The sequence below is a fragment of the Anguilla rostrata genome, chromosome 4 (genome assembly GCF_018555375.3).
Source record: "Anguilla rostrata isolate EN2019 chromosome 4, ASM1855537v3, whole genome shotgun sequence".
NCBI lineage: Eukaryota > Metazoa > Chordata > Actinopteri > Anguilliformes > Anguillidae > Anguilla > Anguilla rostrata.
In genome coordinates this window covers 28,125,268-28,141,397 of record NC_057936.1, presented here as the reverse complement: position 1 = coordinate 28,141,397, position 16,130 = coordinate 28,125,268, and the positions used below count along the sequence as shown (strand labels likewise).

The window sequence follows — 16,130 nt, the reverse complement described above, 5'->3', positions numbered from 1 at the left end:
GACAACAAGTGGCCTTGCAACCACAGAACTGTACTGTCATAACATTTCAAAAAAGTTAATTGTGCAAGATACGTTTATTGTTAAGATATTTACATAGAAAAATAGATAAAATAGATCACTAGCTAACTAGCTTACTAGCTAGCTAGTTATATAGACAAAGAGATAACAGAACTCTAGATAGCTAAACAGATTTATCACGAGATAACTAGCTAGCAAGTTAGCTAGATAGATTGATAGCAAGACAGTAAGCTTGCTCCCCCTAGCTAAGTAGATCCCCCTAGCTTGTCTTCTTAAAGATGCTTCAAAACTGCTTACAAATATGATTTCACCAACAACATATACAAATTATAAAAGACGAGACTTTATGAGAATCAACTGAAACCCCGAAATGGTCAGAAATCGCGTTTTGATATAGAACCTTGTATATCTGAAAATGTCTCAAATATATTAACCGAAAGAACTGGAGAGAAGAGTCCTTAGAATAGCGGTTAGTACAGTTTTTAGTACAGTCCAAGGTCCAAAAATGCACACAACATTTTTGGACCTTGGACTTTTAAATGGTGAGATCGTATGTAGCTAGCTAATCGGAATAAAACAACACAGCATCACACCTGCCGCTGAAGCACTCTGCCTGCCTGCGAGGATGGGGAAATCCTTATATGGCCATACGGTAGTAGGACAAGCCACATTGCACGCTCTGAAATTAACCCAGATTTGGGAATTTTGGCGGAATTATTTTTAAAAATCAGACACAGTGGAGACATTACATGGGATGGGATTAACTAGTTAAAACATCATTTCTTGTGTAAAAAATGTATTGACTTTATATTTCCTCTGAAAAAATTGGCCTCTTCTCATTCGGTGGGCGGGGTTTCAAGTTCTTTTTGCAACCAGGCGTTGCAGTTCACGCAGTAGCCACTGGGGTAAAAGGCTTCACTAATAGAGGAAAGTTGTTGCCCCTTCGGTCCAGCCAAAAACAACTAGCACTTTGCTGTAATCGGTGGGTACAGACCATTTGACAATTAGGACGTTGGCTCTTCTCCATTGCTCTTAATAGTCTACAAGAAAATACAAATAATTCGAAATCCACGCCTGCAAATCCATTATTAAAATACTTGGTAGATTTGTTAATCACTGTTCATGGCGTCAATTTCTACTTGTTTAACGTGACTTTTGAAAGGTTAGCTAGCGTTGTCGTAAAATGTAGTGTCAACACATTACTACGGTTGCGGGTCAGGCACTCTTCACGGTAAGAAGACATTTTAGGATAGCGCTTCCAATATTGCTTGTGTCGAAAGTGCTGAGACGGAAACAGCGATAGATTTAGCACGAGCCACATCTGTCCAAAATGTAAACAAGTAAGGCAGTCTTCACGGTCAGGGAAAATTTTATGACAGCGTCACCCAGCGAGTGAACACCACAAACGGCGGTGGTGTAACAGTTATTAGGTCATTACTAACTGATTGTGGCAGAAACCAACGGTGAAAACTTTCTAGGTTAACCACTTAACCACCCCCCCCCCCAATTTCAAAAACTCATCGGATCTACAGGAATCACACAAATTACCTATTTTGGATTCAAAACGGCGAATTTCGCTGAAAAGCGACTAGTTTGCAGGTATGCGTGAAGAGTGCCTGACCCTCAACCATAGCGTTTTCCCCAAAGATGGTATTTCTAGATATAGCCTAATTTTGCCGCTGTGTTAACACATTTCTATGTTTGCCGGTCAGGCACTCTTCACCGTAAGAAGAAATTTTAGGATTTTCCGATTTTTTTTGTGTCGAAAGTGCTGCGACGGAAACAACGATAGAGGGGTCAGATTTACTTAGGAGCCGTCTGTCCAAAATGTAAACAAGTCCGGCAGTTTTCACGGTCAGGAAAAAAATTGTGACAACTTTGTTGTGCACATCAATGTCATCGAGCTAACATTATTAATAAACAAGTGAAGTTGTTATTTCGATGGCTATTAATAAGTCATGTAATGTTACAATGTATCGAACGTTACATGGATGCTACTAGTTTAACATTACCTACACACTGCTTAAGTTAATATAAAAAGAATGTATGCCTACTTACCAACGAGATTAAGTGATAACGCGGAAGTTTGTAACAAGGTTAGTCAGCCTACTAAATAAGAAATGGTGGCTTGCTAGGTAACGTTAGCTTGTGGTAGTTGGAAGCGTCCAGTGTTGAACGTCATTCACGTTACGCACAATGAGGGTAAAGAACACTGATCTCAAACCTGCTGTTTTAGTGCGTTCACGTTTTAACCAACATATGTCACAGTGAGCCCACTGTAACTGTAGTTTAAAAAAACATCTTTAAAATACTTTTTTTATTTTTTTATTTCCCGATGCTTAGGCCCGGCGGGGGGTCAACTTAGGCTCGGCGGGCCGCCGGACTTGCAATACACCGGCGGAAACCGTTGAGGACAAAAATGAGCTTTGGGGATATAGGTGTTTGATAACTTTTTTCATTAAATGCTGTGCTAAGAGAATCCGACTGCACTTACACTAGCCTACGTAATTATGCGACGGCGGATGTTATTGACGTGGGTCTGCCGTGGTGAAACTAAAAGCGCATCTTAGATACTTCGCCCTGTGCGTTCTTATCGTGTTGTTTCATGCAGGCTATGTTAACTGGACAACCCAGTGAAAAATATTACTTCATTACCAAGGTTGGAATTGAAATAAAAAAGGAATATAGGCTACCAGACACAAAAGTGAAACGAAATGGTTGTCACCTTGAGAATGGTTGCTCACGCTCACCCTCCTCTCCACTCATATTTATCTACATAAATCCCAATGAGTAAATCCCAATCTGTAATCCCAAACATGTTGAATTAAAAACACCATCTGGCTAAAAACGTCTCATATCCCTTTTTCTTGAAAGACAGACTTCTGTGTTATGGTTAATATGCTGATTATGATCTGATTATAAGCCTATGCATATAATAGCCTAGCTTAAGAACCACCACACAACTCAGTCATGTTGATCGTTTGTTTTCGTGAACGGCCGAATGGTGCTTCGCTTTAAATGTTGCTGCCGCAAGGAATTGTGGGACGGCATTATCTTCTTTCCTTTTATAAAGGATGGTCCAGTGTACCCTATGCTAAAGGAGATAAGAAAGGAAGCATTGAAGCACCTTTCCTTAGCATTTAGAGAATTCGACCAGCTCTTATCATGGCTGCCACTTAGATATTTCCGGGTCATTTCATTCAGTTAGGAACCTTCCTAAGCAAAAAAACTATTCGGACACAGCTTGAATTTCTGACTGAACCCAAGAAAGATTCAACAGAGGAGTGACTTGCTTAGGCAAGTATATACAATTTATGGTGTTATCAAGCACACAGATAAGGCAGATAAACCCAGCATTTAACGAAATGTCAGCTAGTGTCTGTTTCTTGGCTTTATACATGTTCACCTTTAAGTAAGTAAAGTTTTATTTTTGAGATTAAATGATTAATTAGTTGTACAAATAATTATTGTTAAAATAACACTGCAGGTGGGCTCTAAAGAAAGACAGTTCAGAAGCTTTGTGACCGCTGAATCAGAGCCATTGCCACCAGCCTACTGATGCCCTATGATTTATGACAGCAGGGGACCCATTACCACAGTCTCAGGCAGACAGACACGCATGCATCAGTGCTACTTCCACCGATGACATTTTCGAGGTCAGCTGGTGGCTTATTTATCTGAGGAAGATGGCATTAAAAAATCAGCTACTTCCTCCCCCTTTGTGCTCTTTTGCTGGTAAGTAGTACACAGGAGGGTAGCTGCAGTATGGGAATAACATCATTACCTGAATACAGCTCAAGGACAGCTATTACAGCCCTCCATTCTGGCTCTCCTCATAAAGATGTCGTGTTAAATCTTGCAGGGTGCTGGGGCATATGTGGATTGACATCATGATTATTAAAAGGTGAGCTTGTAGCTGGTCTCCCCCAGGCTCTTCGGGGGATTCTCCTCTTCTGTTAACCAATGATGCATCACATGTTCCTGGACATGTTCATGTACACATCTGCTGAAGTCTTTAATTATTTGGTAATTTTTTCTTCGATATGTAAAATGTCCATGTAAACTAACATGAAAGTGCTGAGTGAGGTGAATAATTAACAAGATCAGTATATCCACATTTTTTACAGTTATCACCATTTCTAGGTGATGGAATGGAAACTATTTGCCTACTTGTTATTTTAAGATAAAGACATGAATACTTGCAGATGGGTATGGGATCACTGCTTTTCTACTTCATTAAGCTAAACCTTTCTGCACAATTTCTGTTAAATTGTTAAATGGTTGCCATAAGGTTGTACAACTGTTGTCACAATTTTTATAAACATTTTTTATAAACAATGAAAATACCATACTATTACAAAAATGCATTTCACATGGTAAGCAAACACCACTAACTTAGGCACAGTTGCAATAATAAAAGCTGCAAGCCTGAAGACCTGTACACAAAAGGGAGGGAAGGGTTTGTTTGTCAGACTTTTTGTTTGTTTGTTTAAATAGAAATATTGATGTAGTCTGAAAAGTTTTTAGGCATTGCAGGAGATAGCCAATGAGTCTTCCGGACTGATTAAGGTGTGAATACGTGTGGCATTGTTCTTTTTGTAAAGCTATTGCTTATTAATCAAAATCTTAACCCTAACCCTAACTTCTTTGCTCATTTTTATCAAGGGTTTAAATCATTTGGGAGGTCATCGGAAGTTTTAGTATTGTGATATGCACTCACACGCACACACACACTCCAAATCCAGATAAATATAACACACATCCAGTTATATAAGACCAACATCTATCCATTTCCAGAGGAAGGAGCAGAACAGGATCTGAAAAGGCTAGTCATTGTGTGGTCACTTTCTTTTGCCTGTAGACTAGTCTCTCCTCTTGTCGATTTATATTACTAAGTCACTGATCATTAGAACATTGAACAGGAGAACAGCACCCAGTGTCAGCTGATCAGAAATATCTAGCAGTACCTCTCTTTTTTCCCTCACACCATCATTCCTAATCATTCATAAAATAGTTTCTTTCTGTTCTGGAATAACACGTTTTTTGAAATGCAAAAAAAACCCCCAGCAAAAATAGGAAAATAATTTGATGAAAGGGACACTGAAATGGCATAGATAAATATAATCAAGCTTTATCATCACTGTCAGCAAGTTCCTACTCTGTTCCAACCGTGTCATTGGCTGACTGAGCTGATGACGGCTTGCTGGCAGCCAAATATAAACTCCCTGTTCTTCAGTTTGAGAGACACTGTTGATAACACTCCACCAGCTTCAAGGAAATACATCCTTTTTTCTCTGCCAACAGTAATGTGCAAAAGAATTGCATCCCTACCATCCACGTGCCTGGAGAGGTGAGTCACTTATGTTAAGGGCTCACTAGCTTGCATGGATAAACTCAGAGATATGAATACAAAGATATAACTTGTTAAATCTTCATTTTAGGGCAAAGGGAATAAAGGCATGCTTATGTAGATTTCTCCAGAAGCCAGATCGGAGCGCTCTGGGCCACTCAATCAAAACTAAAAAACAAAGGCAAGGATGATTGATGTTTTATTATGAAAAAATCTCAATGTAAATGAAACTCAAAAATATATTCATGAATAATTAATTTATTGCTGTATATTGTTGCAGTGCCAGTATGTTTTTCACAGTATACGGGCCTAATGCAAATACATTTGAACCTGCTCACTGTATGTATCCATGTGTATAGGTCAACCAACGAGGAATCCCTCACGTGCAGGATTTCTTTTGAAAAACTTTTGTCAAATAATTGTGAGTAAATGTTTTTGATGTAATTTGGTTTTGTAAATTAAATTAAATTTTAAAAAGTTTTCATTGAAAAATCTGCAATCTCATATATATGTGTATATATATATATATATATATATATATATATAATATCTCCTGCTACTGACAAGTGATTTTAGAGATCCACAGATGTGTAGTTCTAAATTAAAAAATATTTCTATGTGAAACATTTATTTATCTTTGGAAATGTATCTTTAATAAACGATGGAATCTAACCATAAGGCTGTATGCCATCCCAAAAAAATTTGTAAATCGCTCTTTGACAACTTATTAAACAATCAATATTCTTCATTTACCAGGTGGACTGTCTGCCTTTAGAGCTTTCCTGATGGCTGAGTTCAGTGAGGAAAACCTTGCTTTTTACCTAGCCTGTGAGGAATACAGAATAATCAAGTCCTCTGCCACACTGTCAGCCGAGGCAAAGAGCATCTATGATGAATTCATAGTGGATGGTGCACCACAAGAGGTAATCATAACTCATTTGCAAGTAATTCCCAGTAACCTGGTGTGTTTGTTGAATGTATGATTTTAAGCTGGCAGATATTGTACACTAAACAGATTATTCTGTTCTTTTCCCAGGTCAATATTGATCATGAGACGAGATGTGTCACAAAATGCAACTTAGAACGGCCTACCCTGACCTGCTTCGACTTAGCTCAGCACCAAATATACACCCTTATGGAGAAAGACTGCTACCCACGCTTTCTGAGGTCCGCAGCGTACCAAGACCTCCTTAAAACCCAAAGCAACTGGCAGCAGTGGCATGCTACGAAGACAAGCTCTTGAAGATGCTAAGGCATGTGTCAGACCAGGAAAAATGCATCTCCTTAAGAGAGATGCCCAGGCATGACAGGGCCACTCACCGAGGATGTGAGACACTGGCCCTGCCACGAGAGGCTCAGTGCAATGATCTCAGGTGCCTGTTTATAACGGCGTCAGACACCAAATACCAAAGAGTTCTGTAACACTGAGGCTGTGCTCTGCACCAGCGATGTGGTGACATCTTGTTGAGAACAGAGCATGAGAAAGGAGAAAGGCTAAAAAGTATACTTGTCACTACGAGTGACCATTTAGGAGGCATTCTGTGAATATTTGATGGGTGGAAATCGGAGGAGAGTAGACCTGGAGAACCACTCACATTTATGAAATATAAATGTTATTATTTCCATGTCAGTTATGAAAATATGGACACAGCATTATGCAAGTATTTAACATTACTAGACAGGGGTACTGTTTATTTACCACATTTTTAAACAAAAGTGAATGAAATGCAATTTTTTTTCTAAAAGGGATAAATCTAATAACTAATCTTTTGAACCATCTAACATTAACAATGTGTATTACTTAGAACTTGAATGCATGTAAGAAGACTAAAAATAAGTCCAGTGCTCCAACAAAAGTAGCATCTGGTGCAGTGCAGTCCAAGCTTTCAACTTTACAATCCCAGTTTTAATTTTGTTACTGTGATTGCATAATGGAACGTTTCCGACTAGACATAATAAAGCACTAATGGTTTGACAGAACCTGGTAGATACTGATGCCTGACTAACTTTACTGTGTTACCAAGGTAAAATATTTGTTTCCAAATCATAGGACACTTGTGCTGTCCTATTACATATTTCTTCAGTGTAGCTATAAATTGAGCTCTCAAAAGCTATTGTGCATCTCGTAACTTGATATACATTTTCAAAGTAAATATTGTAAATTGGATAGCAGCGTGGATGGCTATGTGAGCATATGATTAATAAAAGGAACAGCATTAGCCATACATGCTTGCTCATACAAAGACTGGCCATGTAAAATAGAACAAAAACAAACCCTGTCCTCACATTATACATCTGTTTAGTTCTCATTTTATCTTTTCCACTTTCTTACATTAATTCACAATTCAAAACACCTTTTGTCCATTATGCTAAAAATTCATGCAATAATAATGTAAACACACTCATAATGTTGCACAGTTCTTTTCATCAGGATTGCATGTAACATTGTGGTTAGACGGTAATGTGCAGTGACAATTTATTTTTTTCAAAATAATACTTAAGTAATTAAGTACTAGGTCAGCTGTTGAAATATTGAATGGCAAATCTTTCTGTTTCAGCAAATACATTTTATGCAGCAGCTTTGGCTCATTCTATTTGTGAAACTGTGGAATTGTGATGTTCTCAGAATGCAAAAGCAATAAAAAGGCACCATGTGCATCAACTGTGGTCATCAATCTGAATTGCTAGCTAGGAGGTCAGTTGTGAAGGGTCATGTTAATTGGAGTTTTAAAATATGCTTTTTAAAAAAGTTTTGCCAACAGAAGTGATTCTCTATAAATGAGGAAAATGAGCTTGCTCGCTTTTTTCCATTTGCAAGCAAATGTTGCCCCTGTCCAATCAGCTGGTTTGCTAGTTAACAGTTATGTTATTACATTGGCTAATTTCTAAAAATAAAATGAATTAAAAAATAACTCAATCATGGTTGTCTAATACAAGCATGACCCATATTCGCAAAATGCAATCATGCAATGATGCTCAATCATTGTCTCCTGACTATAGGTCTTGTTTTTCTTCAACTGGAAAATATTGTAAAAATTAAATAAATAAAAAAATTAAAAAAAAAGCAAATCTCTTCAGTGGCCATCATTTGCAGAGTTTAGCACATATCTACCATTATACACATCTGTTTAATCATGTTTCTCACTGTTTTCAACCCTTCTGCTGAATGCCTTATGTCACCACCATTATCTGTGATGTAAAGCATCATGCACCCATTTTCTGAAGAGTATTAATACCAGACACATGAATTATTCCTAAATGATATATGGAATAAGGAAGGCATTTCAAAATGGTAACTTTTTTCTGAGGTCTGAAACCTTACAATCATTCTGTCCTGACTGAATGTCTAACAAGATTAAGAGTAAAATAGGTATAAAACCATTCCATGTATAGCTACAGTATGTTTGAGCAGAAGATCAAGCAGAGATAATTTTATGAAAACTATAAGCATATCACGAGTATATAATATTGTGTGTGTGTGTCCTTTAAAAATGGATATCATATGCTTTTATTATGAGGCTGTTTGCATATTAATTTAGGTGCAGGACTATGAACACTAATTTCCACTGGCTTGTTGAGTATCTATCTAGACACAACTCAGCTTAAAAATGCATTTTAATAAATGGTTATCATTTGCCTCATCTTCATGATCAATCCTACCAGGTACAGGGGATCTGTTTCTTCCCCTGGACCAGTGTCCCATAGGGCACAGTGCTTGGTTCTCTCCTCTTCTCGTTACACTAGATCACTTGGTACAGTTATCTTTGCTCATGACGTGTCGTATTGTTGCTATGCTGATGACACCCAAATCTTGATTTGAATCAAATATAATTTTCTCCTTCTAATACGCAAGTTCTCTGCATGACTGGTTGACTTTCAACCTTGATGGCCCTCCACAACTTGAAGCCCAACCTGGGTAAGACAGAGATGGTTCTGTGCTGGTTGATGCTTCAGTCACTGTCAATGGCTCCACAGTGTCTCCCTCCCACTCACATTAGCATGACCCTGGATCACCAGCTGAGCTTCTCCAGATAAACATGTCCAGCCAGTCCCTGGACTAAATCAAAATAAAATCAAATTCTGTATGTCGCAATAAGCTTTACAATGGACCCTGGTCTAAACCCCCACAAAACCTGCCTGAATTCATTTTCACATTTTTGAACTTCCTACAGTGGCTTCCATTGGCTGGCCGCATTCATTTCAGATCTCTCACACTGGCATGCCAAGCTACGAGTGGTACACGGCCTCTTCCAATCTTCAGGCAATGGTCACACCATACACTACAACCAGACCTCTCCTTTCAGCATCCTCTCATTAGCTGGCTGGCCCATCTCTTAGAGCTCTCAGCAGCTCATGGCCCCAGGTCTTCTATGCCCTCGTCTCCTAATGGTGGAATAACCTTCTCCAATCAGTTCAGAAGACTGATGAAGAAAACCGATGAAAATTGGCTGTAGAAAAACAAGCTCTTTTCTACCTTCATTTCACAGGTCTTGAGGCATGCACCTTAATTTTAGCACTTATATAACAGTAACTTTGCTTATCTCTAGCTTTTTCAGCTTTGATTAGCATGTGATATGCATTTCTTTCAGATAAAAAAGCTCTGACTAAATGATTAAATTGTTAAATATTGTCACTAGCTGGGAAGTGAGTGCATCAGAGGAGGGCAGACATTTCAGCTGCCATGCTCCTTGCATGGGAGAAGCTGGAAAAGCAGCAGCCCAGAAGGCAAAATAGGCATTTCCAAAATGGAATAAATATGTTTTTGTTTTTCATTAAACACCCTACTTTTTTCCTCACAAGTCAGAAGCAAATACAATATCTACTTAGTATTTGGCCATGACAACAAATAAAAAATGCATGGTGAGTGTGTGTGAATGTGTCAGGATCCTTTGTACAAGTGGCATGATGCATCTCATGTCATGTACATATTAAGGAGAACACCACCATCTACAGGCAAAGCCACATTTTGTTCCTGAGAGCATATACTGAGGAGGGCATATTCATATTCAGGTGTGTACAAGATCAACTGTCTACAGATCGTAGAGATAAATCTAACTTACTACTATTGTTATAATTAGAATTCTTACTATTACATTAAAAATAAAGTGGAATGTTCAAACACCCATTTTTTCAATCACGCATACAGGTCAAAAGAAAGGTAATTCACTGATCACTAATTGTTCTGCTTTTGTGCTCACTTTAAACTTGACTTTTAATGTTCTTAACATATTTGATAGCAAAAAGGAAGTTTAGTGTCTTAATATCAAACTGCATACATGTCTGTAGATTCTAAGCTCATATCACTGCCTGGAGCAAAGTCAGTGACAGATAGACTGCTTCTCCTTTTGTACCATTTGGCCCGTTAGCTTTGGGTAGTGAAAACGTTCTAGCTATAGTACTGCTTGTGAGCTTTTGTCTGATTTTAAGGTGAAAGCAAAAACCAGCAGACCCTGTAGCTCTCCAGGACCAGGGTTGGAGACCACTGGCTTATATAGTTTCATATCATGGGAGGTCTATCCACAGAGGACAAGGAGGACCATCATCCTCAAGAATTCAAAAGGAAAACATGCCTATAAAAATAATTTTAAAAAAACTAATGATGTCAACAAATCATGTTCATGTCCATTTCTAAGCATCTAGGATAGACAAAACCCCTATTGCCAATGTTAAAAGTTCAACAGCGGCTTCTAGTTGTAAGGAAAAATGCAACATAGAGGACAGTTCATTGCATTGGTACATTTTTATAGGCTATTCTAGACCAATACTGGTCAAACTTTACTTATTGTGTTTCATACAATGCACAGTGCTTCACACTGGAGGATAAGATCAACGCCAAATAAAACGAACAAACAGGATTGTAACAGAGCGAAACCTCCGTTCTTGCTAGGACACTATTTTTTTATTTATCAAGTTTTAACTGTGTATCTGCTTAAGGAAGCGGTTGTTTGGCGCGAGTACGCCGCTTTAATAAATGTAGTGCACACCATTTATGTTTGCCGGTTTGTCAACTAAAACACATTCGCTTCTGTTCTGTTCACCACCATAATGTACTGCAAATCACTTAAACATACACATCTGGTTTCAAACATTAAATAGATTTATTTTAGTATACCATGTTCAATAAACGAAATTTTAGGAGTTGCTACTAACCGTTTATTATGTTTGTTCCGTGTTCAAACTGGAATGACGTAATCCGAATGGCACGATTCTGTGCAATTTTATTGGAAGCGCTGGACAAGAAGAATTGGCTATTTTATACGGGGGGAGACCATAAAGTGATTTTGGTAATATTTTCTCGTACCCATTTAGATATGCGATTATTAGATATAAAGTAGCAACTGATAATATAGTGTATAATGATTTATATGCGTAAAAATATACTGTCATTTCTTCTGAGATAATTGAATATTGTGTGAAAATGGTATATCTGATGTGTAGTATATAACCAGGTCATTTGTTATGGCTGGCAGTAGGTGGGTGTAATTGCGTGTGTACAGTTGATGCACTGATTCTTTTATTTATGTATATAAACGTTTGTATAATAGTTGGGGGGTCTTTTGTAAATAAAACGCCCCACTTGGGTTGCACACGTTTGAATCTCATCGCCAAAGTTCACTGTAAAATCTGCTGACCGACCACCCTTTTAACAAAGATACAAGATTACAAAATAAATACTATTGTAAAATTAGGAAATTAAAACAAGGCAGAGACATTTTTTTGATATAATCAATAATACATGTTTTCATATATTCCGAATGTGCTGTGAGGATTACCACTAGCTTGTAGGCTACATTACCGAGTTCCATCCGTGCATCCATCCATTATCTATACCTCCTTATCCTGGGCAGGGTCGCAGGGGGTGCTGGAGCCTATCTCAGCATACATTGGGTGAGAGGCAGGAATACATCCTGGACAGGCTGCTAATCTATCGCAAGGCATGGTGAAACCAAAGTATATAAAATACCCTGAGAATGTGCTCTTTAGCTACACGTGAATTGTTTTATTACAAATATAAAATTATTAGTTACAGAGACAAATCAAGAAAAAACATGTCTTTGTCCCAAAATAGAAGGGAGCTCACTTTATATAATTTTTTTGCTGTGAGCAGCTGGTGAGCAAAAGTTATTCCATTCATGGGGCAACAAAATTACATGGAGCAAATCTATTTTATAATACTGTATGTCATTGAGTTATTAATTTTCAAGTATATGCAAAGTTAAATGCTCACTAACAGGAGCATTGATAAGTAAGTGCTCTCAACATGGTTCATAAGAGTATACTGCCTGAATTAGAATTGCAGTTACATTTTCTAAGCAACAGAGGGCAGGACCTACCATCATTTCAGCAAGAGCATGCACCTATATTATATATGTCTATGCCAGTATACTAGTATACAGGCCCTGTACAGTCAGGACATGCAATGCATTGTATATATAGTAACACACACACACACACATACACTCACACAATGCCATTTAGCGAATTTAGTAGTCATCACAGTTTTATTTGCAATTTGCAATCGATGCATTTTCATGAAACACATTTTGACAAGATATTGCAATCTGTAAGTCTCAAATTGCTTTCATGAAATGAGCCCCAGAGTGGCAGTATGGCCGTTCAGAGCCCATCACATTCACAGCCCATCTCATCGGCAAACTCCTGCAAGACAATTTTGTACCCTCAGGACAGGTATGGCCTTTATTTTTTCTCTAGCAACTATTTCCTATTTTGTTAGCAAAGCACCACCAAAGCAAAAAGTTATTTGATGCTGGACTTGATTTATGCCAGATATAGGGAAAGCATTTGACATTTGAGAAATAAATAAAATAAAATAGCTACACCCCCTGAGAAATCTCAATAGGTCACGGACAGCAGGTAGTTTGCAGTGAGATGGATAGAATGTGACATTTTGGCATAGGACAGACATCATTTTCATGACCATGACAATTATCCCATATTGGAGAGCTCTAGAACTGTACTCACACAGTCAACAAATTTTGAATGCTTGTCATTTGGTTTCAATTGAAAAATTCATTTTCTGTGACATCTAGATTCTATCAGATGGGACCAGTCTATTGAGTCTGCTTCCTGTATTATTTTGCATTTTTTGACATTTTTAGTAATGGACTGTGAAAAACAATTCAAACTACATTTTAATAAGCAATTAGCTATTTGTCTCATTTTAGTTTCTTTATCAGATTAATACATGTTGTCATATCCTCCTCTCATAAGTCACCAACCATGGATGTTTTAATTAAAATTTAAATGTTTCTTGAAATGAAATTATTTTTAAAAATTAATTGCATCATAATATTTCATATATTTAAGCTATATTGAATAGCTTTTGGTATTGGTTGTTATACTTCAGTTGGCTCAAGAACATAAGACCCTGGAATGGTTTACAGATGGATGTTCCAAGAACAGACTGAGAAAATCGAAGATTCCCCTGATGCATATTAACCAAGAACATGGACAAAGCATTCCAGGAGGTGCACTGAATATTCATTTGTTATTATAGAAATTTTGTTTCTTTCTTAACACGCACTGCTGTTACCCTCCACCACCAATGAACAGGTTGCAGCACTGCATACCATGTGCAGCATAGCATAATAAGCTACGTGGTTTGGTTCACTGTGGCCTTCATAAATTCAGATGACTGGTGAAAGATTAAATCACATTGGTCTCCTCAAGTCAAGACAAGAAAACATCCGTTGCATCTTGCACTCAAAGCGTGGGAAATATCTTGCTGTCTGTCCCTGGTGGAAAGGGATGATGCTACTTTCCAGTAATTTCCAGTGCTCGTACTCCATGATACATTGAACCCAAAGTTTAATCACATCACAGCTTTCTTGGTGAAAGTAATCCACTTCTTGAAAAGAGCTTTTTAGTCATGACACAGTGCTGCATGTATGTACAGTGAGCTTCATGATGTTTGGGACAAATATATACTGTATTTTCTTGATTTGGCTTTGTACTCCACAATTTTAGACTTGTAATCAAACAATTCACATGTGGTTAAAGTGAACATTTTTAGCTTTTCTTTAAGCGTATTTGGTATTTGTACCATTTGGTTTCACCATGTAGAAATTACAACAGTTTTTATACTTAGCTCGCCTATTTAAAAGTAGTCATTTTTTATAATTTTTGCATATCCTTTGCAAAGACTACTTAAAATGTGTAACCCATAGATATCTCTGGTGATGCTCTTCCAGGCCTGTACTGCTGCATCTTCAACTCCTGCTTGTTTCAGGGGCTAGTTTCTCCTCAGCATGAAACGCATGTTCAATTAGATTCAGTGAATGACTTGGCCAGTCAAGAATTTTCCCGTTTTTGACTTTGAAAAACTGCTTTGTTGCTTTAGCAGTATGGTTGGGATCATTGTCTTGCTGTTGGATGATGCGCCGTCCAATTAATTTATAACCATTTGGTTGAACTTGAGCAGATAAAATGCTTCTGGATACTTCAGAATTAATTCTACCGCTGCTATCAGCTGCTATGCTCTGCAAGTAGTTCCTTTTGCCCTCCAAACTTGTCACCACTCTGACACAAGTGAATCTTGGTCTCATCTGTCCCCAAGACCAGAGTTTCCAGAACTCTGCAGGCTCTTTTGGCAACTTCTTAGAAATCTGTAAGCTGACCATCCTGTTTTTGTAGCTAACTATTTGTTTGCATCTTGCAGTGTAGGCTCTGTAGTTCCCTAGCAGAAGTCTTCTGTGGACAGTGGTCACTGACTATTCACGTCTGCCTCTGTTGGACAGGTGTTTGGGGGTTTTTCTTCATTACGGTGAGAATTTTTTGATTATCAACTGTAGAGGTCTTCCACGGCCTATCAGGCCCTTTGTAATAACTGAGCTCAACAGTGCTAACCTTCTTCTTAATGATGTTCCAAACTGTTGATTTTGGAAAGCCTAAGGTTTGGCCTATGTCTCTGTTTTGTTTTTCTCATTTCTCAGCCTCATAATGGCTTCCTTGACTTTAATTTTAAATTGCCTTATGCCTGACCACGGGCAATCCACTTCACATTGTTAGCATTTATTTATTTATTTATTTATTTATTTATTTATTTATTTTTAATCAGTGGTGGATTAGTCTATGAGGTTAATGAAACGGTAGACAAAACAAAACCCCAGATTAGAACTAGACTGGAGATCATTGATAACTTGATGTTAGTATAGTGTTACCATTACAATACCCTTCCTGTTTGGCAAAGGCATCTTGCAAGCATGCCGTATTTGATTTTGCTCCCGGGGACAGGGCAGTTATATGTAATTACTCTGTGTGTTATGCATAATGAGCAGCATATAAAAACACAAAAATAGCAAGAAATAATGCCATATTTGGAAGTTTTATATTCACAGTTATGCATTGCCCGGTGAGACCTTATTCTATGCCCGAGGACCTTACAATAGACATTTCAACAGTGATATAATGTGACATCAAAATGCAGAAAATTGACACAAAAATGAGGTAGCAAGGCCAGATATAATACATTTTACTGTAACAATTGTCTTGTCACATCCAGTCCCTAGTATTGTAATTGCACCAGTCAGAAAATTGTTATTGTCTTGTAGTTGAGGAGAGAGAATAAGCCTATAAAACCAATTATGAACCCACCAGTTGCACAGTTTATTTTTGTAATTCTATAAAGGCTCCTTCATTACTATTCCATTTCCTTAAATATGTCTTGTGTTGGATACAAACGTGTATCTTTATTTTGCCAGTTCTCATGATTTTCTGTACTCTCTTTTTGGTTGCATCTTCA

At 37.8% G+C, this 16,130-nt stretch overlaps 1 protein-coding gene and 1 long non-coding RNA gene across 3 annotated transcripts in view; one reads left to right on the top strand and one right to left on the bottom strand.

The window, feature by feature from the left end:
* Positions 1-11,561, bottom strand: part of LOC135253118 (uncharacterized) — a 96,203-nt gene extending 84,642 nt beyond the window's left edge. The window contains exon 1 of the long non-coding RNA XR_010329539.1: positions 11,519-11,561. This is a non-coding gene — a long non-coding RNA (uncharacterized LOC135253118). The remainder of the gene's footprint in view (positions 1-11,518) is intronic.
* LOC135253116 (regulator of G-protein signaling 5-like) lies at positions 2,939-7,348 on the top strand. Of its 2 annotated transcripts, XM_064332013.1 has the most exons (6): positions 2,939-3,922; positions 5,323-5,368; positions 5,460-5,549; positions 5,728-5,789; positions 6,125-6,291; positions 6,405-7,348. In XM_064332013.1, exons 2-6 carry the CDS (start codon positions 5,325-5,327, stop codon positions 6,609-6,611), a joined length of 570 nt encoding a protein of 189 aa, XP_064188083.1. In that variant the 5' UTR covers positions 2,939-3,922; positions 5,323-5,324; the 3' UTR covers positions 6,612-7,348. The 2 variants fall into 2 exon arrangements, with proteins under 2 accessions (XP_064188083.1, XP_064188082.1); XM_064332012.1 differs by having other exon boundaries at positions 2,939-5,368.
* Positions 11,562-16,130: the final 4,569 nt, after the last annotated feature.

Excerpts from the sequence above, each read along its gene's own strand:
- LOC135253116 (XM_064332012.1), top strand. The coding sequence starts at position 5,211 with ATGACGGCTTGCTGGCAGCCAAATATAAACTCCCTGTTCTTCAGTTTG. Across the intron at positions 5,369-5,459 it reads CCATCCACGTGCCTGGAGAG|GGCAAAGGGAATAAAGGCAT; the intron begins GTGAGTCACTTA and ends TCTTCATTTTAG. Across the intron at positions 6,292-6,404 it reads TGGATGGTGCACCACAAGAG|GTCAATATTGATCATGAGAC; the intron begins GTAATCATAACT and ends TTCTTTTCCCAG.